Raw genomic sequence first — 27749 nt, forward strand, 5'->3', positions numbered from 1 at the left:
AAAATGGTTCCCTTTGTGAGCGCTGTGCTGGCACAGAACAGGTGGAGATGAGACTGTTAGGACAGGGCTTTGGCAGCCCAGACCCCTGAGCAGTGTGAGTGCATGGGCATAAATACGAGCTTACTACATAGTAAGTGTATCTCACACACTTAATGAAGGGCACATTTATTTTCCCTTTCATTTCTCCAGAAACCCACAGTAGCTTTTTGATAAGTTGGATGCTGCAGCTAACCAGTGTAAAAAAAAAGCCCTCCAAAACTTTTTACCCCTCTTAAAAAATAATAATCCCATCAGTTATGTACAACCCAGGATATTTTTGGTCTACTCAGTCCATAGGACTCCCACTTGATATTCTTTAGCTGCCTCTTCTTCAGGCATTTCTTTAATTGCTGCATTAGCTGCCTAATGTTAGTAAGCAAATCTTTTAACCGAGAGAATGAAGCAAATGAAAACCAATCACAGAATGTCACATTCCCAAATTCTTGCCATTAGAAATTTACTTAATTTCTAATGCCCCTGTAGCTCTTGCCATCAAGCACAATGAGGGAAGCACGGGCCTTTGCTGTCTGTGGCTTGGAATGGCGTGATTGCCATCTTTATTATACTCTCTGTTCTCCTGAGGAAAACGTACAGACTGACCTTGCACTCCTTGCTCCAGGAGTCCTGCTGAGCCCAGTAGGGCCTTTCAGCTGCAGACACACTGGATCCTCCCCCTAATTGGTTTCCTCCTCGAACCTCACCAATGTAAGGAGGAAAGGTCCATATTTCATAAGTGACGCGATTTTATCCACCAATTTAGAGGCAAAGGAGTGCAATTTATAAAGGGAGCATTTAATCCCTGTTAATTAGGATCCCATCAAGAGCTCTCAAATTTGGCATCCTGACAATTTACAGTGCCGTTTCACAGCGGCTGTGAGGCCAGGCCGTGGGGGCTGGCATGTTCCTCATGCCACAGCCCCTTCCTATGGGGACAGCGGGCAAAGCACAGGCAGGAGCTGACCTCCCTCTGGAGGCTGTAGCATCTGTAGGGCTGTGGATGTTTGTGGGTCCCAGGGTAGCTGGTTTCTAGGAACCTCTGCACAGGCGATGCAAGGAAGTTTCTCAAGATTTGGGTTAGGAGCTCTAAGTTACGGAGGGAATCTTTCTATGGAAATTCAAATAGCATTTTTCACGGTAAATCAAAGCACATTTTGCTCTTCTGTGAAAACACCAAGGCTAAAACCCTCAGCCCGCAGCACAAGCCAGCTAGCTGCCGTCACCTCGAGGGAAGCACTGCTTTTCTGCAGCTCTGCAGCTGTCAGAGGAGAAGGAGTTAAAGACTCTCCTATCTGCTGAGCTCACCTCCACGACTCCTGCAGTCCCCCGGGCCAGGCAGCCACAGGGACACTCTAAAAACCTGTTAGACCTCACTGCTGAAGTGTGGCAGATTGGTTTTGGCATCCAGATCTGCAGCAGGTTTCCCAGGAGAGGGCTGATGGCTCTCCCGCGTGGCTGAGGCTGAGGCGAGGGGGTGTTGTCTCTTGGAATCTATTTTCCTCTGACTTATCTTTCAGTCTCAGGAATTCAGGACCTTTAATCTATTTGAGATTAAAGTCCTTTACAAATCCCTTCTGGCCTTTTTGGGGAGTAAAGAAGTTACAGACACCCTACTACACATTCCTTTTGGTGCTTTTTTTTCCCCTTGTAAATTAGAAACAAGTAGCATCCCAGCTTCTGTGATCACCGCAATAAACGAGACGACTATTCTTGAAGTGTCTTGTAAAGAAATTCACACACTACGAGGAGGAAAGTGTTGACGGGAATTTTAAATTTTTACTTGTTGCAATATTCAAAATGTATTCCAAGGACATCGTCCATACGTGCTGGGGGAAGGAGGCATAGAATTACCAAAGCTTTCACAGTTTGGCAGCCTGAGCACAAAAACTATTTGGTGTTTACTTTGCTTGTGGAAATGAGGTTGTTTTTACACCTTCAGAAAATAAGTATGTAAAAAAAACCAACTTCACTAAGTAGATTGGCAGAAGTAAGGACTCCTGTGAAACCCACTGAAATTGGAAATATTCTTTTAACTCCCCTATGGAGTTGGATTAGCTCTTTTAGCTCTTCTGAAACAATTATTTTTAATACAATAACCCTTGAAAAATTATTGCCATCATCCACTGGTTCTTTACTTGATAAATGGAGTTAACGACTGATGTGCTGCTGTGCTTTTATCATTCCTTTGGTGTGTGTGGACAGAAATAACAGCTATCACAAGCTGTCTCAACACAGTCACTGCTGTCGTGTATCATGCCTTGACTGCCACCAATCCATGTTACAAAACCAGTGGTCCAGTCAGTGTTTACAGAACTAGCTCAGATCAGCCTTTCACTTAGCAGCAGTGATTTACAAAGAAGCTGAGAAAGCTGGAGCTGCCATTTCCAGTCTTAACATACTTTGCTGTGAAAATGACCAAACGTGGGATCAGCTCAAGATGCCCACCTCTCTGCTAATGTATCATTTGCTTTAGAAGTTTGGGTACCCTGGGGTGTTATACCAGGATCACAAGATTTTCTGTCCAACATTACCTTTTTAGGTAGTGTTTTTGACTGCATTACCACAAGTTCTAAATGTCAAGAACTGCAATTTTTCATCTCCATACCTTAATGTTTTAAGTTTTGTATCTGAAGAAAGTACGTGTCAAAACAAGTGCCATTTTATCTTCATCTTTTCAATATTTTTTTATCTGATACTTGGCTACTTTACACCTGAGTATACGTATCCATCATGTTTTAAACATCCTCATTGTTGCACAACAATGCCACCCTGCCTCCTCTTGCATCACTACAATGCCAGAACAGAGTTGGTTAGGAGAAACAAAAGACTTTCAAGAGATCAGAGCCCTGTCTGTATCAGTAGATGGCTGCAATCTGCGCAGCACTCAGATTGTGGACAGATAGTCAAGGCCAGACTTTCAGAGACTGAGCTTACTCGCATATTTGCAAGAGGGGTGTCGCAGATGTACTGATAACCAGTAACCTGAGGTATGTGCTCGTTTTGTTCACATCACCTTAATTGTCCTTACACCTTTTGGTGTCTTATTTTGTCAGAAATTTGTCACCCGTCTCCACACTACAGCTCTCAAGCTCCAACATCTTGGCCTTTTCCAAAGAACTATGTCAAAGGAAGTGCCCAATGATCCCCTCCTATTGTAGCTACAACTAACTGCCACACTCGCCATGCCACTCTTGACCCAAGAGGTATTTTGCACTGCAGATTTTGAGCTTTGTGTTAAATTAGGTCACAAATTTGTCCATAGTGGTTGTGCCTCCAGAATAGGAGTCCACTTCTAGAAGTGAGGAGAGGTAGCATTTAGATGTGCATCAAATGTGAATCACGTTGGATTATTTCATTAGGGGATGAGATCCACTGTTTTCCCACAGCAGAGGCACACTGTTCCACAGCAGAATTATTTTTCAAGGCTGTTCTTCCTTTTCATATTTTATGATCTTTGACTGCACATCCAGAGCCTTGGCTTCCTCCCCGGGCAGCTGCCCTGCCAAGGCATTTGAGTTGTGGCAGTTTCTGAGCTGGAGTTTCCAATGTTTGAAATCAGGAACTGGGCTAAAACCATTCACCAAAAGCCTTTGGGTGGTAGTGATTAGTAATAGCCTGGGACAAACATGAGTTCAAGTTCTTTGGGCAGAAGGGCCATTAACTATAACCTGCAAGCAACCATATTGTGTGGTGACTTCTAAAGGAGCAGTTAACACATAATGGCTGACCAACATGAACTCCATCAGGAATGACCAAAAGCTTCTCATTACGGTAGGTGATGTCAGTAAGGATCACAGATTTTATAGACCTAACAGAGAAACTACAGCCATATTCAAAGAGATGTAGCAATTCTCTTGATTGTTTCACTGAACTTTTGAAATACCGTTCCCCTCTTTAAATGTCCCTCAACCCTATTCAGACTCCTCAGGTTATTAATTGGTTGCAGAGTTGTCAAAGGTCTGACCAACACCCATCAAACCCAGGAAACTCGGGCTTCTTGAGCACTCCCCTGTTACCTCATGCTGTTGTGCTTAAGGTATTACTGGGGACTACAAAAAGTGCACGATCATATATACTGTACCACATGTTCACAAATACCAAAGCACAGCAGCATGAATTAAGGATAGGATTTCAGTCCTCGTAATGAAGAGTCTTGCTTTTATGAGTTCAAGTCAGACCCTTAACATTATTTTAACATAGATTTTGCTGTTTAATTATGTAATAAGATTTACTGCAGTCATCTAACAGATGTTGATTCAGGGTCAGTGTTTCTCATAAATTAGTTCTGAAAGGATTTGTTACTTCTGGGTCAGCAGATAGGTCCAGAGTGCAGAGAAAAAGAGGAAAAACAATAAACATTGAGTTGAAGGGTTTCTTGGGATTCTTTCTTCAGTTACATATCCACATATTTTCATGATCTTAATGACTATGGCCACAGGAATGTTTGCTTTAACACTAAAGATGGCTCAGCCCAAAACCCTATAACCAAACATCTGCAAAGCATGGGAAAGTTCAAACTTCAGGGCTTTTTATTTTATGACCCTGACCATTAATTTCTCATGCTACTATGACACATTTTTTTCTAGGGCTGTGCAGTGGGAATCACTGTGAACTCCAGCAGCACCCAAAAAAGTTCTATCTTTATGCATCTGTTGTCAGACTGTGCGATGCGTGGCTAAAGATCAGTGCTGGCTGATGTGTTTGCCATCACATATGTACGCTGAAAATTCAGCCTTCTGATGTCTTTGGAAGCAAATCTTGCTATACATGCTACAGTTTGACCTGCCTATAATCCACCCTGCTGGTGATGTTATCCATAATGTAATTAAAAACACACAACATTATGGTCATTCTTCTATAATTGTGGTTAAAGGAGATATTCCATATTAAAATATTTTTCCACTCCTCCGTAATTTAGGTGCAAACAAATTCCTCTGAGACTGAAATCATACTTGTATCTTTTTCTGCTGCAAACATTTGGAGGAAAGGGATTGAGACATATTTAATAGTGTTGCTTGCACTTACAGGGCAGTTTTAGCCTGCCAAGTGTTTTACAAATGCTGGTGACTATTCACAGTTCTCACACTTCAGGGTATGAGAGAGCAAGTGATCTTCCTGAGGCTGCACTAGATGTTATAGCTGTAGGCAAAACAATAACTTTGTTCATTCATTCACTGCGAGTGAAGGCTGCCCAAACTATAAAACCCTTTGCTGAACTTAATCGCCTCTGTCTTGGAAAGTTTAGGGGTTTCATACCTAAAACACTCCTCTAAGATGAATTCCAGCTATTAGCAAGAGCACTGAAGTATTTCCCTGAGCAGCAATCATACAGTGGCAAACGACGAGCCCTGGACTCCTTGCAGCGATGATGTGCGAGAGGAGGAAGCGCCCGCGGCCAACTGCTGTGTGTCGGCCAGCAGAGCAGTGCTGACCCTGCTCAGGTCCTGTGGGCCCCCCGAGCTGTCCCCGCTGCCGGGGGGGCCCTCGCCTGTACTCCGGTGCTCATATATGTCTGTACTGCACACTGCTGTACATTTAAATAGCAATTTCCAGACTCGGGCTGAAACTCCTCTTTTTCAGGAGTAATTCCATTTAAGTCAGTGGATTTACACAATGGATTTACTGCTGCCAGAAGAGAATCAGGCCTGTAGAAAGACACGCATTCTTTGCCAAGAAAATCTCAGAGCTAACTACTTGAATTGTGCAGTCGAGCTGCAGGGAGGTCAAGTGGACAGACAACAGGACCAGGACACACGGGAAGTCCCTGGTTCAAGCCTCAGCTCTTAGAACGATGCACGGTGTGACCTCTGGCGAGTCTGCCCATCCCCTCATACCTCTGCTTCCCCATTCCCCTTTGTCTGACTTGTCTATTTAATTTGGAGTCTGTCCAACGAAGGGTGCTGCACTTTGTGTGTTTGGATGGGGCACTGACACCTCCGCTCCCATCGCTGGGGGACAGCCCCAGAATTCCGTCTCCCCACCACTGACCCTCTGTCCCAACAGCCACAAGCAGTGGTACGGCCCCATCAGGGCGGCGGGCTGATGTGTTGCTCAGGGGCCTTAAAATGAAACCTTCATCCCTAGGAGCGGCACTGTGTGTCTGTAATGAATTCAGCTGGCACCAAATGTGGGTCACCGGCATGAAAAGCCTTGCAGACTGGAATCTGCACACTTGTGTACATGGGTGTGGGTATATGTATGTGTTTTCCTCAGGAGGCAGTCAGGCTGAGGACCAGCCCTCCCCAAAAACCCCATCTGTGCCTTTCGCCTCTTCCCACAGCAGCTTGGTTGTTATCAGTGGCAAATGTCCAGAATCACTTGTTAAGCACAAGGCTGCCAAAATCATTAAAACACAACAGTCACCTGTACCAGGCAGTTGTAAAACTGTTTCAAAGACACTCCATCAAACATCTTTATACTTACAGTAGCCTAGATAAAGTCTTGTATTTCCTATGTGCTTTAACAAACGAAAGGACAGCATGAGATGCTGCAATCTGATATTCTTGCCCTTTTCTGTTGTGGCAACTCACAAGCGTGTTTGATGGTGAGAGGAAAGGGAACAAAGCAGGTGGCTAATGGGCTGTTTTTCTGTTTCAGTGGAGCATGACAGAGAGTTTCACCATCAGCGCTGCCATTACCGAGAGTTCAGGTTTGATCTCTCCAGAATCCCAGAGGGGGAAGAAGTGACGGCTGCCGAGTTCAGGATATACAAGGATTACATCCGCGAACGCTTCGATAATGAAACGTTCCAGATTAGTGTCTACCAGGTCCTCCAGGAGCACCCAGGAAGGTGAGTGACCCACAGGGAAATCCTGATAAAGCACAAGCGCAGCAGGTTCCTTCTAAGGGTTATGGTCAATACTGTTAGATAAACTGGTGCCATCAGCAAAAGGGGTTTAGGCACAAGGGTGGTATGGTGAAATCTCAGTGCTATTGTCAGCATGTCTGCTGTGTGTACTCAGCCCCAGGGGCACGGGCTGAAGGTGCCCTGGGGCAGGAGGAGACCATGGGTGCAAAGTATTTCAAGCTTTCTGGAAGACCTGCCCTATTCCTCTTGCTGCTTATGGATCTCAAAGTGGTAAAACCACACCTGAATGCTTCCTTTCTAATTGCAGCTTAACTGCTAGCCTTTATTACCGAAGGCGTTTGAGAACCCTAATTAACAAAGACAGATGACACCACGCTCTTTATATTGACTGATTGTTTTGTGTGTGCAAAACTACAAGATGAGCCATTAAATCCATTCCAAGCAATTATTAATGTATGCCAAGCTCCCTGACAAATCCTCCAGGGAACTTGAATAAGAACATATGTTTAATTTTCTCATCTGTTTTTAGTTCCAATTAATCAGCAATCTCAAACCATTTATCAAAAGCACTTAGTTTCACTGGCACGTATTTCTTCTAAACACACATCCTACCAAAAATGAGGTTACATTTATTTACATGAAAAGTATTCACAGTCACATGCTAGTCAGAAGTTATTCTTTAGGATCACTAAATACGAGGCAATAACACTACAGCCCTAATTTAGGTTTATGAAGAGAGAAACACAAGGGATTTAAGAAGGGGAAAGTCCAAAATGGTAAGAAACAATAGTGCAATCAGGATTCTGGCTTCACAGTTTTATAAGAGGTAATAAAAATGAAAAAAAAAAAAAGTTTTGCATTTTTGATCCGTTAAAATACAACAGGAGACCTTATCAACATTTTTAAACAGTGAGACATTCAACAGGCTTTGTTGTGTAAGTGTTTAAACACTGCTGCGTGGGTCTAAACTCTTGGCTCCTCAACATTTCTAATGACACTTACTTACAGGGTTTGGGGGACTGTGATAGTATTAACCTATTTTTATCAATGATAACCTATGCCTTTTAACTAGGGTTTCAAAAAGGAAACAGCAACATGCCACGAACTGCATAGGACCTCTTAGATTCTTCTTACTACTAACATTTATGTTCACTCCATCCTTGGCCCCTAGGGAGACAGGAGACTCCTTTTGCTGTACTTCTCGGGTAGGTCATGAAGGTAAAAGCCTGTGGGGAGAACTTTCTGCTCTTGGGAAGAGCAGAAGGAAATGTGCTGGCAGATGTTCAGTGTGCCAGGTCTGGAGAGAATGCCAAAATATCCTTGGAGTAAATGTCCTTCCTCATCAAGATGATGCCAGGGAAGTTCTCCTTCGTATCCTGATTAGTGAGGTGCTCACTAGGAAATTTACTGACAGAACTGAGTGTCATCTTAATTTTAAGATGATACATCCACAGGCTTGCTAAAAATATCCACAGAGAGGTCTGTGATGTCCCTTCTGGGGATGGCTATGTGGATACAACTGCTTGGAGCAGCAAGTGTTTCTGTGAGCTGCCTCCTCCACAAGTTCTTATTCCTAAAGGAAAAAATGCTTGCAAAGGGCAGGCATCTACATGAACCACTGGGTGGAAGAGGTGAGGAATCTTGCTAATTATACAGATGTTCCAGCTACAAGATTAGATGCAATTTTACTGCATCATATTCACCACAGGAACATCTTTTTTAACGAGTGTTCATGCATATTCAACCTCTGCATACATTTTGGCACAGACAATGTTGAGTTTTGAACAGTTTGTGCTGAAAAAATATTCCTGTTGGTTTGGATTGACCAAAGGTAAAAATATTGTCACTAGCATTTGTAAAAATATTTGCTCTTTTTCTGCATTTTTCCACTAACATTTTCCAAGCAGCCCTGTCACAGACCAGTCATCCAAGTGAGTGTGTCATTGGGCAAGTGGAGAAAGAAAACAAACTCTCTCCAATGTTGATCAAAAAACACCCATTCGCTTTGATGCTTTTTTGGCTGTTTGTCTCATCCTGAGCAGGCTGGAAAGTCAGCCCCATCGGAGTTGTTAGCAACAGGAACAAAACAAAGCCAAACTCTTCCCCCCGCCCCCAGGCAAGAAAGCCTTTGCTCGCATTTTGCTTTGTCGATTCCTTTCCCTAGAGCATGGCAGGTATATTGGCCAACAAAACAACAAATGGTTTTCCCTCTCCCTGTGCTCTTAGGGCGATAAAATGGCAGTGGCATCTCCCAGCAGATTACTTGAATTGCCTTTCAAGGTCTGAAAACCTAGAATTTCTCCAAGCCTGTGCTCTCCCACAGAGTGCTCTGCATTCAAGTACCCTGATGCAGCATTCATTGCTCCTCCTGCAGCACACAGCAGAGGCTGGGATAGCTTCTACGGCCCAAAGTAGTACTGCATTCAGCTGGAATGACAAACTTGTGGCTGACTGGGGATCTTTTATTTGCGGATGAAGAGACCACTGGATGTGCTGACAGCTTCGATTTCAGTTAAACCTCAGATAAGCCTCCAGTTTTGAGGGTGTGCTGGTGTGCCCTCAGTTCAAATAAACCATAAGTACTAGCAACTCAACAATTAATTACTTACTTTACGAGTTCAGACAGGTTGGCAGGTATTTAACCAGCAACGACTCTGTCTGCAGTTTACCATGGGTGAAAATACAGGTCTAGGTCTTTACAGATAGATGGCTGCACCCACAGCAGACTGTTTCTGAAATTCTCTCCCTCGCTGATACTGACACTTGCACACAGGATGGAAGCTCTCGCCTGTCTGCCTGCTCAGTCATGGGCAGGTCCATGCCTCACTCCATGGAGCACTGCTCCACCCTCTAGCAGGCTGCATGCCCCTCAGGACTTTGACTAAGATAAATGGTCTCTGTCAGTCCAAAGCTGCTAACACAGGTGTTTATAGACATCCAGACTAAATGATCAAATCTTTCTGATCTTTCCAAATCTATGAATTCATCGCAAGGCAAACCTTTCAAACTAGAAACATCTCCTGTGTAAAAAAGCAGGTACAGCATTCTTTAGGTATTTAGCAGCAGTTATTCATTGTAAGCAAACAAGTACATTCACGAACAAAAGGTTCCAAATATAATAAACACTGAGAAAACAGTCGATATTTTGACTAAAATAACACGTTCCAAAGCTTTGTGTGCGCAACTGAAAGTCCAGTGACTCATGTCCGACTTCTGTTTGGTCTTCATGGTTCACTCACCCAAAGGCTTGGGAAATAGTTTCATAAAGCCAGCACCTGGGCTGAGGAAGGTGCTGAGCAGCAGGACATGGAGTCCTGCTTGGGGTCACCACTTGCTAGTGGGAACTAAAGGCACCAGGAAGCTCCCATCAACATCAAGAGCTCAAACTTGCTCATCTGTCTGCACCTTCCAAAGCTGACATACCTTATCCCACTTTCATCTTCAATTTCAGTGAACCCAGCACTTGCACTGTGGGGTAAATCCCAACCCCTTTGAAGTGGATGGGAGTTTTGTTACTGGAAAGAATAAAGCCAGGTACTTGACCAGCCTTTAGTAGTCGTAAGGTAGTTGCTACATGTTCGCTTTGTGGCCACTGTGGATTTCACAGGCTTCAAAGGCAGCGAACGATTTGAATGCTCATGTTACCAGCCCTACAGAAAAATAAGATCTTGCACGGTGCATTCCCAGGTTTGACTTGCAGCTGAAATGCTTTAGTTTGTATTTCAAAGTAAGCCACTTCTGCACCTAGATCAAACCTGAGCCCCTCTCCAGAGTCCTTTCCCTGTTCATGCGGATCTGTTCCCACGTTGTGGGTTGAAACGTAATTTTAGTAACTAAGGTGGGCTTAGACCCACCCAACAGGAGAGGCAGATGTGCCTTCTTTTTGGAACTTCATAAAATACCAGTATAACTGTTCAAGGAATTGTGCAGTGAAGAAAGATACAGTCTAACATAGCATCCCAGCACCAGGACAACACCTGCAGGTACTCTGACAGCATCTAGAAAGGTACTGACAGTACTTCTGATCTTTTTTGTGTGTGATGTCTGCACATAGGTCAGTAACTGTCCTTGCCCTGTTATGTTTTTGGGCACAGCAGCAAGGGAACTCCAGCATGGAAACTCTGTAGCTCTCCAAGGACAGAGCTGCACTTAGTTGTTTCTTTCAGACCATTCCTAAAAGCCACTGCAGCCTGCAAAAACCCCTCACAAGTCCTGAACTCACTGAGCAAGCACAGCTCTTCACAGACACTTGTGTAGCTGCAGGAGGCATTCTGCATCCTCCAGTGGGCTCTTCCTCAGCTAAGCGATGCACTTATGAACAGCGATTCAATACTGAGCAGAAACATCTGCATATGGAGTGTCAGAGATAGGTACATAACCTCATTTCTCTCAGCACTGTTTGTACAAGGGGCTTCATAAAGGCTCCGTACCAAACTCTCCCACTGCCACTTTTAATCAGCATTTGAAACCTAGATCTCCTTCTCAAACACTATACAGAAAAGGGAGAACAGCAGTGGGGACACGTGAGACAGAACTAAGAATCTGTTGAAATGTTTAAACGAATTTTATTTCTCCCCACATTCAACAAAATGTACCCAGACCTGTTTTACCAGCATCACAGCCCTCGGAAACCACCTCCTGCACTCCGTGCTCCCTGCTGGGGCCATGCCTTCACCTGGGGAAGCAACGGGCTGCTCCACTGGCAGCTGCTCCTCTGGGAGCCTGAGAGTGCTTTTACCAGGGGGGAATGCGAGGGAAGGAAAGGCCAGGGATGCCGGGGCAGTGTGGGAGGAGGGCTGCACCGGGTTTGTGTTGTCATGTGCCAGGGAGAGGCCCAGTGAGATCCTGGGGCCCTCTCAGAGTAGGAAAGTCTGAAAAATATTTTCCTAAGCTTGTCTTTGGACAGCTGCAGCCAACTTTAAGCAATGACACCAAGCAAACTGGAATCTGGATACTGCAGTTTTTTAATCCAAACAGATGTCTTCCAACCCCAGACCTCCTCTCCCCTTCCTGGGATGCCCTTTTTGCTTTCTCCTGCCTCCACTGTTCAAACCTGGACATGAATTGCTCACAGCTTCCATGCCAGCTTTGCCTTTGGGCTACCTTTCAGTTAATTTGCCAGCTTGCACCATGCCAGTGACCTAAAGAGCTCCTCTAAGGTTATAATACCAGTCAAGAGGATAGGATTATGCTCCTGTGGCTTATACAGTGAGTCAGTAAGACATTTAACATATCTGTGCCTCCATCGTTTCCCATTTAGAAACTGAGGAGGACCAATGCATATTTGTAAAGCAATTTGAAGTCCATTGCAAGGTGTCACAGTATGGCTATTGTTTAAAACACTGCTCAGACTGGCAGGTTGGGATCAGAGCTGTGCAGCAGCTGGACAGCCTGAGTGCACTCTTTGCACTGTCAGATGCCGACAGGGGACTGCAGGACCTGCTGGCTGGCTGCTGCCATCAAGGCTCCCAGTCTCTGGGAAGGCCAGCACATCACAGCAATCAGCTCACTTTGGGTTGTAATGAAAGCTGCCAAGAGTCGTCTTCTCTTCTGCTGCCTGTGCTTCTTCCTATTTATTTTTATCCCATTTGAAAGTGCTCATTAGTGTCAACTAGCAGATAGAATAATAGAGCTGAAAAAGAGGATGGGGAAGGTGAGTGGAGAAAACAGAAGAAAAGCAATATAGACCTTATCACGTTATAAACAATAACTGCAGAGTTTGATCTGCTGTTCTCTCTTGCTGTTGTAGAACTACCAACTCCTAATTTTGTGGGGTCTCTCCCATTAGCCCCTGTTCTTCCTCATGCCCCAGCCCACCAGGTCTTGTGGTCAGAAGGATGCTGCACTTTTGATTTTGGGATACACTTCTACAATTTATGGCTACAAACTAACATGTATCTGAGAGGCTGAAAACATACCCCAGCAAAAGGCAAAGATGGTTGTTAATCCCTTCTCTTATCTTGAATTAGTGGGGTTGCCACACAGCTACTCTCCGGCTCTTCCCTTTCAGGGTGCTTACTTGCCTTTTCTTTGTTTCATCCACCCTTACTGCTATAACTGCACTTCCTCCTGTCCCTTCCTTATTCCACTCATGCCACCAGCTCTCACTCCTGCTCACACAGCCCTTCCACATCCGTAACTCCAGCTGCTTTCCATACACAGTCTCAGGCGCATCCTCCCCTGGCTGCCTCACTTTGCAAATACTTGTTATTCAACCTTCTGTCCAGAAACACCAAGTTAGCAAAGGACATTCTGTAGACCACACAGCAATTATATGACCTGTGGATAAACTCTGGGCTGTGCTTTCTAGTGGGAGGTGTGTCTCCTTTCTGGTGTCCAGCACCAGCACTACTGAAGCAATCAGGAGACAAGTGCCAACCTCCTGTCCTCAGCCCTGGCTGCATTGACAGCCTGATACTGTTCGGCCTGACTAAGCTGAAAGCCCCGAGTTTTATCATCTCTAGTAGCTCTGACACTCCCACTGATGTAAGCACTTTGAACACTGAGCCATTTTGATGTGGTCTCAACAAAACATACTTGTGGTCTGGATCCAGACTTCATCATTTATGTAACTCTAATCTAGACATTAACATTTCCATGTCCCAGCTTAATTTTCTGTAAAATGAGGATCATGTTCCTTTTTGTATCTCTTGGCCTGATAGAAGGCTCAGTGAAGCTTCCCACATGCTCTGCATGTCTCAAATTAAGGAACTGAACAGAGGTACAAGGAACCAAAGTGCATCTCTGCCTCCTGGTTGTAAAGCCATTATCGATCCTGCTCTAAGTATGCACACAGTTGCTAGGTCAGGTACCGGTGGGTAAGATGTGCACTAGAAACCTTTCCCCTTTGTGCTTAGATCTTTATCTCAAATCAAACACCACAACCAGCCACATTAGACTTAACTAGCACTAACTTGTACAACAACTCATTAATCAGGAGCCCTCAGAACAAATTTGAAGACTGAACAGAATAACACTTCTTTGCTGTGCTGCATACAGTAACCCAACACTGATGTCTAAAGGGATTGCTGTCTCTTAGCTAGTGATTCAACACTGTTTTGCCATAAGTCTTCATGGAGCAGGGCATTTCACTTAAAGGGAGGTTGTTCTTTTGAGCAGAACAGGAGGTTTCTTTTCACTGGAACCTCAGGTGCCACAACATGAGGAGTGTCAGACGCCCTGCTTTCAAGGCCAGGCAGCTTTGGCATCCCAGTCCTGGCCACCGCTGGTGGGCCAGAGTTGAGAGTGCAAATCCAAGGGTGCTTGAACTTCCCCAGAGAGCATCTGACACAAGGACTATTTGGGTCCAAATGTTCCAAGTGTGCGTGGGAAGGACATTACTCCTTAGTGGGTCCCTTTGATCTCTCTCACTTTGGGCTTCCCCTACAGGCCTATTGTTTGCACATTGCTGTAACTACCGGAAAACAAATGCATTATACAATTTCCCAGCCTGACTCACCCTGGTACTTGATGCCTCATGTTGTCTGGTTACCCTGATTGCATCATGTCAGCATGGGAGGCTTAAAGGCTGTTTTTTTCTGAGTAATAACACTGCAGTTGAGCAGAAGTTAAAAAAAAAAAAAAGTATATACATCATTACTGCTATTATCTTCAACCTGCAAACTACAAGGCAGAAAAACCAAGCAAGCCAAGTCGCTATTAACTAACCCTTGTGTGAATCATGAGTTCCAGTCAGGGGCCATGCTTAAATGATGCAGTATGTGAATATAAAAGCCCTTCACTTCTGGAAACTTGGAGTCAGCCATCAGAATGGCCCAATCCTTACTACTCCCTCATCTCCAGCTCCTCTGGGATGCATTCTGCTCAGCGTGTTGTAAACAGGGAAGGGCGGGAGGTGTCCGTGCGGCTGTGTCATGCACTGTGGGAACACAGCCATTGCTTCAGGGTGGGGATGGAACCCTGGGAAATCTGCACACCCCCCAGGTCTGAGCTCAAGCATTGTGCCTCCCTGTAAACACCACAGGCACAGAGGGAGGGGGTTATCTGTGATGCCTGTTTTTGGCTGCTCTAGGTGTGCCCAGCAGAGCTGACAGCTCCAGAGAGCAAATCCCACACCTGGGCTGATCCTCTCCATCGCCTGCACCACAGCCCCTTCCTAAGCCCTGGCTGCACAAACATCTGCTGAAGCGTTCCATGTAGGATCCCCTGTGTCCTGGCAAGAAAACAGAAAGTTCAATTCTCACGTAGGGCTTCTTCCACAAACCAAAACTTTGTCAAAAAGGAAGCACGGCACAGAAGTGCTGGGCAACGGGAGGCACTGCAGTCATTACCTCCGTCCCACACCCACAGAAGATCTCCTGCAAAGATCAGACCTGCTTCTTTGTTTGGCACTGAGCTGACCCAGAAAGCCACTGCAGTCCCCAAACTATCACACAGAGCACAGGCAGAATCAACACATGCAGCTGTGCTGTACGCAGAGGCTAACAGTGTCATGCACTGGTGAGGAAACAACACAACCCTCCTTCTACACGTGCTCGGTGGTGTGCTCACGTGCTCTGTGGAACTCATCTCTGAAGTTCAGTTCCATGAGAGCCAGCCCAGAGCCAGAGGTGGTGACATCTATGAGCTCACGGAGGAAAGCCATCATCCCTCACACACCCTCACCCGCAAAGGTTGAGAGGAGAACTAGGTAGCAAGAACACTGCAGTAAAACTCCGTTTCTGTTTTGAGTCGGTTGTGTGAGACAAAAGCTGCTAATTTCTCTGTATCTCCCAGGGAAAATAATTACTAAAATCTGAAAGGCAAAAGCCTCTGTGCTGACAGCTCTTCCCTGATTCACTTTTGATCACTTAATATTTTGTGCAAACGAGAGCCACTGAGAAAATTAAGTTAAATAAATATGTATTAGCACTGACAAATCAATGGTGACAAAATTAGTAAGGCCTTCTTCTAGCTCTGAGGACATGAGCAAAGGGTTTTCCAAGGATGTATTTTCATTCAGGAGGATGTAATTACACTGAAACAAGTTATCACATCAGTGCACTGCAGCCCTTGCAGGACTTGTCCAGGCACTTCCACCCTGTTTCTTCTTGTAAAGTCTTTTGTGAAAAGGAACTGCATTGCCATCCAATTCTGTTACTATTTTCAACACGCTCTATCTCTTCCTTAGCTTCTGATAAGAGAAGATTCTTTCCTTTGCCCAACCTGCTTTTTTTCTCAAATTTTCATTTTACAGAAATTTGCCAAGAAATGTTTTGTAAATCCAGAATGATTTCACCCCTCTTAAATGCGTGAAATCCTCTCTACTCCTGATCTGGTTTCAGTTCTTCAACCAGAATAATCCAGCAGTGGTCTTTTAAGATTTTAAGGAACAAATTGAAAGGAAATTGCCACCCAATGTAATGCAAACCTGTGACTGTTCAGAGGGTGATTGCCTCCACCAATTATCTGCAACCTCAGATGAACAAGTTTAAAAAACCATTACATATGTTAATATATGCACGACAGTGTTCCAGCTGGCTTGCACTAGTGCTACAATTATGCATAAAAGTCAGGAAATGATGTGTGGAAAGGATAATGAGCAGCATTGTCTGCCCAATTACTAGGTTTGCATATGCAAACAATAATTTTGCAAATCTGGGCCTGGCAAGCATTTCTTCTGAAGTCACATCAGCAGCTCTAAGGTTAACTGCAGCAGCAAAGTAACCCAAAACCACCTCAACTCTGCTTCAACACATCCTCCCTTTTTTGAAGGGGAGAAAAGCACTTCATATGAAGGTGATTAGGGAGGAAAGCATACCAGCCCCGCTCCAGCATAACCTGTCTGCTCCTGAAAGCCGACCAAGCATGTTGTGTAAAGCATGTATGTGAATGCCCTTAGAGATCCCGGTGGAAAGTCCAACTAACTGGAGTTACACATCTTGTTTCAGGGATTCTGATTTGTTCCTGCTCGACTCCAGAACCATCTGGGCTGCAGAAGAGGGGTGGCTGGTGTTTGACATCACTGCAACCAGTAATCACTGGGTGGTGAATCCACAGCACAACCTTGGCCTGCAGCTATCTGTGGAAAGCATAGATGGTGAGTTTCAAACTACGTCAGTTAATATCTGTTTTGGGTATACAGTCCCAACCAGGAGAAGCCTTAAGCATTTAGTATTCTGTCCTTTGAACAGGATCTCATGAGAATATTTTTCCTGTATTTGCTTAAGATGTGAAAAAGACATATTTCAAGTTTAGGATGTACTCAGATGCTTTAGCAGATTAGTAATCTGTGTGCAGTCACGTCAGTATTACCGTGTTTGGGATGTGCACACAGCTATGTGTACACTGCTGGCAACAGAGCACAACAGAACCACTCCTTCATTTCTCCAGCTCCAGTACAGTTGTGATGACTGAGAATGGATGGGAAAAGCTGGCTCTCCAATATCTTCAGAAGGGCTGTTTGGAATCAGGCTGGGAATTTTCCTAACTAGGTCTTAACTAAAGAGCCATACTGCTTTATTCTAAAGCTGAGATTCCTAATGCTCACTTGGAGACTTGTGTAAGAAAGCTGAAGTACCCTGGATGCTCTGGGTTCCCAGGACCTGGGACCATCTGAAACTGGCTGCTCTACAGGAGAGGTTAGGCAAAACCCAAGGGAAAGCTCTTATAAACAACCTGAATACAGCTATCTAAGCATAACAGACTTTCATTCTCCAGATACGCATCTATGATATCATTTACTGTTCATTGCTATACAACACTGAACATTTCCGGTAGGCAGTATTTTGCAAAGCAGTTTTGAAAGAGAGTCATTACATGAAAGGGTGATTTCACTCACGTGAGACCTTTGCACAGAGAGGTGCCCAGGGTTTGTTTTAACCTGCCCCTTCTGAGTGATCTCTGAATGCAGAAACCCCAAAACACACAAAGCAAGAGATTCACCATGGAAGTTACCAGTCCCCACCCCAACAACAGATACCTTTTGCCATCTCTGCATAAAGATTCAAATTCAACCTGATTTAGAAACTATCGTGACTCTTAAAACGAAAAGAGTAAAGACGACTGAGCCAAGACAAATTCAACCCTGTTTTCAGTCACCTGTCCTTGCTTTTAATTTCCAGTTTGCCTCCTAAAGGAAATACTTGGGATTACAGATGTGTCCAAAGTGATGGCACATTCGTTCAATTCAGGTTCACACAGAGGAAAACCATCCAGATCCAGTCTAGAGCCCATAGAAAAGCAGTAGCTGGAGGTATGCTTAGTATCTCTAAACTCTATAGACACTACAGTATCACTCTCATGCTTTTCTGCTCAGAACACCTTATCACTGCTTTGCCCAGCCCTGACCAAGTGTTCTTACAGTGCAGGTCAGTCCCTTCTTCATTACTGAGGAGAAACCCAGGTAGTTGTTTTCTTATAGGTGAAATCTTACAGATTTCACTTGTGACTTTCCAGGGTTCCACATACAAGGAAAGGCAACAACACACAGAGCCATGGGATCTGCTGAGCTGGAGCAGTCAGAAATGGGCCCTTAAAAGCATAAGCCAAATCTATCAGAGCAAGTCTTCAAAACCAGAAAAATCTCTGTTTCAACGATCTGTGCATCCTCATCTGTTTCATCACCCAAAGCAGATCAGGAATCTGGTTTCTCTTTACACTCCTGAAAAATCCAGCTGTGTTTATAAACGTGTTTGAAATAACATAAAAAATAAGTTGCTGCTTCCTCAAAATAGATTAACAAAACACTTTAATCAGCCTGTCACTGTAGTTAGGAAAGCCAACTGCAGCATTCAGAAAGTAAATACAGCGATACAGGGCCTGATTGTCTCTTGCCGTCTGTAACTGAGTCCCCTGACAGCACACTTCTGCTCGCACATTTCTCCACCGTGCATGTGAATTTCTCCTTCTATTTTGAATGGCAAGGACATGTCCTTCCTTGCTCCCCAAGTTTTGCTTTGGACTTAGACCAACTGCACACTGACAAGAGAACTGCTTTTACACCTGGATTTCATATGAAAATCATCTGCTGCAAGCACAGCAGGGCTTTGCTGGAACTCTGTATGCTTGGGCAACCCCCAAAGATTTAAGTGAAAGATTGTTGCTTTGTATCTGTCCTTAAATATTGAGATCTCCATCCATGAAACCAGCACAGCTTCCATTAAAAAAAAAACTTTATGGTGACACCATGAGTATTGTCCAGATGAGACTGCAGAAAAGAAATCAAGTAACTGATCTTTTCATTTCTTTATAATCTTGCCAAATAGGTATCAACGTGTAAAACTAAGGTGGAATCACAGGGTAGAATTTTACTCTTAGATAATGGGGATCAGCTCAAGCAGCAAGCAAGAAAAATATTGGAGTGACTCAGCAGCCTGCAGAGAGCTCTCAGCCCCGCTCTGATCCGCCTCGCTTGGCAGCAGCAGTCACCACCTTGGGCTCCCTTAGGCTGCTGCCTGAGATCCCACGTTTGACAGCACTAAAAAGCAGCTTAATAAAGGCAGGTGGGGCTTTGCTCTCTGGTTCAAGAGCACAGCTTTAGTTCTTTTTGGAGACATTTATCACTGCTTATAGGGGACTTACATACGCGCCCTCATGTTTAACTTCGCTACCTGGTTCTAACACTCTTATACACCCAAAGACTGGATTTTTCCACTCTTTTTTAATAAAATGAATTCCTATTATTATTAATAAAAAGGAACACATTCCCATACAGAGTCTCTTTTCCCTTCAGCAAACATTGGGACCGTACTGGTCTTGAACACACCGGTGTTAAATAAGGAATTCATTGCTCAGATGCTACTTATTGTTGCACTAATGAAAACCCATTAAGCTTAAATTTCTATGTGAAGTCCAGTCACATCACCGCATACCACTGACCTAATCTCCAGATACATCGTAAAGGTGAAATAATTTGCCCTGGAAAAACCACAGCCACAGAGATACCTGGTAGATGAAACAACGTGGGGAAACAAAAAGGCTTCTTTGAATGGGAAAGATTTGCCACAGGGACTGTACTCATGGAGCTCCTTCAGCTCCATGTTTTTGCTTTCAGGAAGTAAGGCTTGGATCTGGAAAAGCCCAAGGCTGAGTGGAACTACCTATCTATTTAGCAGCAGGCGCTTGCTTCAGCACTTTGTGCACTCAGCCTCATATATTTAAAATGAAAACCAGACAAGTTTCCAGATAGGAGCTTAGGCTGGAAGTGAAGAAGCTGATGTGTGTCCACATATAAGACTTCAAACATGACTTTCTGCTGTTTCAGCCTGACCTGTCCTGGTGTCCTGCCCGGGAAATTGTGCACAGGGACCCTAGATGCCCTCACCTACCATAAACCTCTCCTTGCATTTTTTTAAAAACAATTAATTACACAGCAGAACCACTTAATGACCTTCCAGCAAAATAAAATTGATTTTAAAAGTGTGGGATGAAGGAAGCACGCGTGGTGATGAATGGCTTTGAACCAAGGTTACTGGGTACCACAGTGCTGAGACACAGCAATAAGCAAAACGTCTCTGAGCATCTCAACTGTTTGTTTCTCTCAGCTGCAGTATATCTGGAACTCTGACAGCATTTCATACAAGGCATTTTTATTTTAAGTTAATAACCTTCCAGTGAGCATTTAGTGCTCCTATGGGCTGAGTTTTATGGTTCCTTTTATAGGATCACTTCAAATTATAGGTTGGTGAACTTAATGAAACCCCTGTAAAGAATGTAGGAAAAGTTAATGCTAAGCGGATTTAGGGTAAAATAATTATACGTAGGAGCATTTTATGAAACTTTTACATGCAGATATAAAATGAAGTTAGCTGTGCTAAGCTGCTCTCCTCAGAAGTAGCTTTGCTGATTAAGTCCAGGCCCTTGGTGGACTGATGCGTATGGATGTACGTAGGGATCACCCTTCTGGACCAGACAGCAGCTCTCCTTCCTGCTGTACTTACAATGTCTGCTGAAAATGGAAAGCTAACGCAATCCTGCTCAATGCTGTGTTGTTGTTAAGGGCAAAGCATCAACCCCAAGCTGGCAGGGCTCATTGGGAGGCACGGCCCACAAAACAAGCAGCCCTTCACGGTCGCCTTCTTCAAAGCCACCGAGGTTCATCTCCGCAGCATCCGCTCCACAGGAGGGAAGCAGAGGAGCCAGAATCGATCCAAAACGCCAAAGAACCAGGAAGCCTTCCGGGTGTCAAACATCGCAGGTATGGGGAGGTTTGCTGGGTCCCTCTTGCTGGGTGTGGGATGATGCTGTGCTGGACCTGGCACTACGTGGAAACTGTTTATCCCATACTCGATGTTAGTTGTTATCTCTTTGGTTTCCTGCTAGTTTTTGGTTGCTGATCTGAAACCATTTGGGATTAGGGTTTATTCAAACAAAACAAACAAACAAGCGAAAAAACAACACTACTTTTCTTTGAAGCAGTGTGGAACTGCGGGATGTCCTAACCCAACTTTATGAAGAAAAGCCGTCTACACAGAAGATCTCTCACACAAAGTAAATTCGTAGTTTGGAATTTAAGATAACGACTTCAAAACAAGTAACGTGGGTGCTACAATCATGTATTTCAGAGGATCTGAATTGAAATAAGGCTGCAATTTTAAATGCAGCCACCCAAAGGCTTAATGATCCCAAAAGAGGAAAACCCATTCTTTGCTCAGGATAACTGCAGCTATTCTGGGGGGAGCTGCACTTCCCTAATATGGAAGAAAACTGTCAGGCATTTAAAATAGAAACGTGGTTTAATTATGAGATACCTCAGCATAACAGGCCCTCCGTGACCTTCCCAGCAGGACCCAGAGTGCAGGCCTAGCTCCACTGAGGGCAGCAGTGCATTCCAGCTCTATTTCTGTGAGCACATCACCAGACAAAGAGCGTGCAAGGGATGAAAGGAGCAGGACAACCTCAGGCACAAGACATGACTCGCCTTTCCTGGGGGTTGTCTGTGGCAACCTGCATGGCTGCGGGAGAACTCTTCCCTGTCAGTCGCATTGCAGCTCCCTACTTTTAATCAGGTCATTCCTGTCCTAGGATTAATGAAGTTTTTCTGCAGCTCTGGAGACAGGTGTGGCTTCTCTGACCTGCCCACATGTATGTAATTCTGTACCTTACACCCCAAATCCTGGAGTCTCTTAAAATGCTTTTCCATATCTTGCATTTCTGAGCTCAGGGTTTTGCAGTTCCCCAGGCAATTGTTGCTTTGCAGCTTAAGTGTGCATTTTTATTAACTGGTATATCAATTGCTTTTTAAAGGATGGATAAGGGATAAAATAATTCATTTCTTCTGTGAGTGGGTCAGAAAAGCCCCTGCAAAGCAATGTCTGCCTGCAGCCTGGGGCCCCTGCGTTGAATTTGTTTCCAACAAAAGTTGGAAAAAAAATCTTCTGGTACTTCTCCTAGGTCTGTAGCGCATGCTTTGTTCTTTGGGTTCACCATAAAGCATCATCATCCACTCTGACTGCAGCTGCACTGGACAGAAGAACAGATTTCACATTATGTCCTACCTCTGCTTTGTATGCCTGGAGGTACAGCTATCCTGCTCAGACAGCTTGGAGCATAGGAAATAGTTAAAGGTTGCTTTTCTCCTATCAATCCTTTCACTATTTCTTTTCATACAGTGGGCAATAATCAAAGAGATCTGGTTTGTGCAAACATGAGGTCAGAGAAAACCCAGGGGCAAAAAAGTATTTTCCCAGGCCACCTTTGGCCAGAAGCGCAGTTTATATTTTATGACTACAGCACAAGAGACTGAAAATGGCTTAAAAAAAAACCAAACAATCAAAAAAAGCATCAGCAAGCACAACAGCTGAGCAGTGCCGCTCGCTCCCTGTTGTGTGGTGCTGGGCAGCCCAGCCTGACAGCCTCTGTCCCCTACAGAGAACAGCAGCAGCGACCAGCGCCAAGCCTGCAAGAAGCACGAGCTCTATGTCAGCTTCAGGGACCTGGGGTGGCAGGTAAGGGCTGCACATGACCGGGTGCCTCTGCAAATGGTGCTTCAGGCTGCTAGAGAGATCAAGCTAATAAACGGATTTTTTAGAATTATTATTATTATTATTTATCCTTGGGGGAAAAAAGTACATGTCGCATTTAGTATGCTGAAAAAGTGCCAAGTTAGGATATCCAAATATTTGGTGTGAAACTGGCCAAAACTCAGCATGCTGAGGTCCTTGTGAGATACTGAGGGCCATGAATTTCCCTCTGGCAGCACTGAAAGCACATCCTCTAGCAATTCTTTCGGACTTGGCTAAGGTATCTTCATTTCTCTCAGTAGTGGGTGGGCAACCAGGAGGACATTGCTGCACGGATATTAAAACTAACCCTGAGCTTCAGTGACTCCATGGACATGTCTGCAAGGTGGGGCAGGATCCTGTAGGAAGGGCAGCTGCTTTAGAGACAGCACTAGAAGGGCCAGCATGTCAGATTTTTTATTCTGCAAGCTACTGTGATTGTACGCAGACATAGGAATTGGTAGATTTATGTGCTATTCTGCTTTGTATTTCACCGCACAACATTGCTGTCTTTCTCCACAATCTAATGTCTTCAATTAATCAAGGACTGGATCATCGCTCCAGAGGGCTATGCTGCGTATTACTGTGAAGGAGAATGCGCTTTCCCATTGAATTCATACATGAATGCTACAAATCATGCCATTGTGCAGACACTGGTAGGTGCACTGTAGCTTGTAGTAGAGTTATTTCTAATAGGTGCTGCTCAGAAATAAGTTTATATCCCCCAAAATCTCTATGCTAACGAGAAGGAAGGTCTGCATTAGCTCACTGAGATGCCTGCAGCATCTGGCTAAACAAGTCTAGCCAAGTGGCCTGAATTAATAGTTGGCGAGGAATTACCCTGTCTTTGCTGCAAGCATTGACATGCTCTCTCTAGTTTAAAGGGGCCCTATGATAGACATCTTAATGGTTGTATAGCCCCACTGCACAGGGAGGGAAGAGCAGGATGTGAGACCCATTACCAACATCTCTTGAAAAAAAACCCAGCATTGCATGCTGCTGCCAAGAGCAGATTTGGGGACAGGCTGAGGAAGGGGTCAGCAAAACCTGAAATTACACAGCCCAGCTGCTCTGTGGGTGTATTTATTTTATGCAATTGTGCAAAGATGTCCAGATGGGAGTCCTGAGCCGGTGCATCCACACGGCACAGTGCCTGTGCTTTGAGGGACCGTTGGGGACCCCAGCTGCTTCACCATTGCCAATGCACCACAGCAGCTCAAGTAGCCAGGGGACACACCAGCCCCAGGTGCCCGGCATCCCCAGCTGACAAGGGGACACCCTCCCAACACAGTCACATCCCCTGCACACATCTGTGGAGCATAAGGAGGCTCACTCCTCTTCTTCATCCGTGTCTATGCCCTATGCACATCTAAGGACAGCACTGCAAAAAGCACTAGGGAAGCTAGAAACATCCACATATCCAAGACAAGAAACTTTGCACGTTCTCCTCCTGGAGGACTGTTTACTTTCCTCCCTCTCTTGGAGGCCCTGCAGCAGCAGTCAGGGACCTGCAGCCTTTGGTGGCAGCCGGCACAGGGCCCCCCACACAGCGCCCACAGGACTGCTCCCAAAATCTCACCCACACGTCCTACAGAGTTTATTGGAACTGGTACACTCCTGCAGGACGCTGGCTGCTCTGACAAATGGGAATTTTCTAATGAAAACCTGCTTCACTGAAAGATTTCCAACTAGATCTGACTTGGGTGCGTGCGTCAGCCTCCATACATGCAGGGGACATCTCGAGACATTTGTACACAAAGCCAGGTGTTCAAAACATGTCTGTGTGTGCTTATGGGGGAGAGAGGGCTGCCTGGGAAAGAAAAACATGAGGGAGGAGAAGGGAAATGGAAATCTTAACATGCCTCTGCTTTAATTCCTCAGGTTCACTTTATAAACCCAGAGACTGTGCCGAAACCCTGCTGCGCTCCCACCCAACTCAATGCCATCTCAGTGCTCTATTTTGATGACAGCTCCAACGTTATCTTAAAAAAGTACAGGAATATGGTGGTACGAGCATGCGGCTGTCATTAGATTTGTAGGAAAGAGAAAGGTTATTCGTAAAGAGAGAGTTTTGTAGGGATGTGTGGGGAAGGGGAAAAGGTTAGCACTGCAGCAATGGGCTCAACAATCCCAGTTTTGAGGACTGGGCTTCTGAAAGTTCAGACAATGGAACAGTTTCTGGATCTAAGTGGCATTTGAACACATTTTGTTTTAGTTTATTACAGACAATGAGCTTGTAAACTGAAACAAGCCAGAGAAACCATTTAAAACCAAATCTGCCTACAAAATTGGCTCTCACAACACATACTTCTGCAAACGAGTCTTTCAGAAGATTGCAAACTCACCAATGTTGATTGTGAATTAAAAATTAATAATTATCCAAAGTGAGAATGCGCTGTGAGTATTGAGCACGTGTAGTTCCTGTAACACAGTTTGCAATAAAATAAGTGAACAAAATATACCTGAAGTGAACAGGTATTTTTTTTTAGAGAATTATTACTTCCATCCCCCCGTTTGCTTCAATTTCATAAGCAGAAGCAATTTTAATTGGATGCAAGTTCCAGTTTTAAATGGCAGGAGCAGAAGCTATATCTGGATTGAATGGAGTTCAAAAGGACAAACCAGACTAAGGAAAAGAACGTTATAATAGGCAAGCAAAAGAACTGAAGGAAGTAACTCCAAAGAACAAGACTTCTGGGGTATACTTTTTTTTTTTCTTCGAGGGAAAAGAAATTTCCTGTAGCAACCAGAAAGAATTTATGTGCTATGAATTCGAAACAGGAAAGCAGCACAACATTAAGAAACAATTTGGGATTAAACCTAATGCTTAGCTGGGGTACCCCAATCAGCCATAGAGTTGTGAAAGACAGCTGAAGATCCTGCTCCTGTTTGGAAAATATCCATTGACTTCAACGACAGAACAAGTTCCTCTTTTCAAAGACGTGGAGTCAGAAGGTGCCGTGAGCAGAGACAAACTGCCAGCACCAGCCCAGCACAGGTGGGGACACTGCAGGGGGCCTTACTTTCCAGGGTCAGTGATTACAATAGAAGACACTGCTCTACTACTGGTCTCATCTCTGAAAACAACAAGCAAGCAAAAAACATTCAAAAAAACCCCACAACAAACCAACACTTTCAGGAGCCACATCAACAAGCTGGAACCAGGGACAAGAAACCACCCTTTTTCCTTCTTGTAAAAGCACAGCTTACACAAGCACCACATTTACGAACTTTAAACTTGATTGAAGTCATTGTGATAAGAATACCGAGCAGCAGTAAGCAATCACAAGCTAACTCAAAGCCTGGGCATACATTACAATTACAAAAGCAGGACTAGCATGAATTTTACTAGAGAGAAAAAAGTTCTGTCCAAATAAACAGCAGGTCCTCAGCAAACCTCTAAATCCCCAAACTTCTAAAGGCTGGACCTCCAATAGATGGGTCCAGAACATCAGTAAGTGCCTGAATTTGGTTCTCAGCGCACCGAGGGGATGTGATACAGCTGCAGGGGGAACTCAGCCCCAGGTCCCTCCTTAGAGGATGGAGAGAAAGAAGATAACAGAACGCAACCACGGGAATTTGGAAATCAGTCACTACTGCTCTTCCTTTAGTCACAGACCAAATCCAGACCAGATGGCTTATTTAAAAAGCAAACAAACAAGTAAAGGAAGAAAAAGATTACTCTGTGAAATAAATTGGAAACTTATTTCTGATGGTCTAATTGCATTTAAGTCAATTGGCGTTTTCCTAACAGCTCTCTCAGCAGCAGGATTAGGCTGATGGGAATGTGGAAGTCTCTCCATGATATCTGTAGGCTTTGGATCTCCAAACGTACCTCAGTTCCAAACCAGGCAACTCAAAGGTGTGCAGGAACAGCCCGCCCCCAGCACACACACAGCTGCAGAGAACTTCCCACCTGCAGCAAGGTGAGACTGACCAACTCATCACCCACAGCTATGACAACTGCTGAAGCCAAACTGCCCCCCTGGAGCCTGCAGAGACCACCATCTACAGCAGTCAAGTCAAAACCGCCCTCGGGGCATCTCTTAGAGGGAGGTATTGAGGTCCTACAGGTCAGAAGCATCTTTGGACATTGCATATGTATGTACACCAGTGTTTCTGTAAGCCTCCTAAAGGAAGGTAAGGTGCTACCTAGAAGTTACGAGCTAATCAGACCTAAACTTCCACTATTCAGTAGTCAACGGTTAGCTTTTCTCGCAACTGTTTCTGTGTTGGTGGTCACAGCGTTGGTGTATTGCATTTTTTTTTTTTTTTTAACTTGGACTGCAGTATCTTGCTGTATAGGATTCATATATTAAATATTACGTGGGGATTGTTTGTTTCTTTCTTTCTTTCCACATAACAGGATTTCTGTTGCTAGGCTTAACATCAGCTTCACTGTTTGTACATTTTTATGTAAATAGTTGTCACAAAGCAGAAGAATTATTTATTTCCATCTCTGAATTCCTTTTCAATCACATCCAGGAAAAATGATTCTCAGTTCCTAAGCACATTTGTTTCCTTATTTAAGAAGATATTTATTAACAGTTGGCAAAAATGCATACACATTTCTGGTTCTTCTCATAGAGCAGTTGTCAGAAGCCTTTTGTACAAACTAGTAAAATAAATCGTTGCAACTTTACAAAAGATATCCCAACAACATCGTGTATCTGTGTGGTTTTTCTCCCTATATTCAAAGAACCTTTTTGGCCGGGCAATATTTCACCTTGAGCATCTGTTTCCATGTAGCTCAATCTCTGTATTGGCAAAATCAGCACATCGCTGTTTGGTGCGGCTCCTTCTGTCCAAATACAACAGAGGAAAGAATATGAAAAAAAAAAATGAATGTTTTGCAGAGTGCATTGCAAAGATCTATGATTGAATTATAGTGCAGCTGTCAGCAGCTGTTTCAAAGAAGCGGGGGGTAAATTAGTTCTGTTTACTGCTAACATAGTTCAGAGATT

At 44.4% G+C, this 27749-nt stretch overlaps 1 protein-coding gene across 1 annotated transcript in view; it reads left to right on the forward strand.

The window, feature by feature from the left end:
• Nucleotides 1-27445, forward strand: part of BMP7 (bone morphogenetic protein 7) — a 44169-nt gene extending 16724 nt beyond the window's left edge. Inside the window, exons 2-7 of the mRNA XM_417496.8 lie at nt 6634-6826; nt 16735-16883; nt 20784-20981; nt 22655-22731; nt 23331-23441; nt 24667-27445. Coding sequence (XP_417496.6) covers nt 6634-6826; nt 16735-16883; nt 20784-20981; nt 22655-22731; nt 23331-23441; nt 24667-24816 — 878 coding nt within the window. The 3' untranslated portion in view covers nt 24817-27445. The remainder of the gene's footprint in view (nt 1-6633; nt 6827-16734; nt 16884-20783; nt 20982-22654; nt 22732-23330; nt 23442-24666) is intronic.
• Nucleotides 27446-27749: the final 304 nt, after the last annotated feature.

The sequence above is a fragment of the Gallus gallus genome, chromosome 20 (genome assembly GCF_016699485.2).
Source record: "Gallus gallus isolate bGalGal1 chromosome 20, bGalGal1.mat.broiler.GRCg7b, whole genome shotgun sequence".
In the NCBI taxonomy this organism is placed as follows: domain Eukaryota; kingdom Metazoa; phylum Chordata; class Aves; order Galliformes; family Phasianidae; genus Gallus; species Gallus gallus.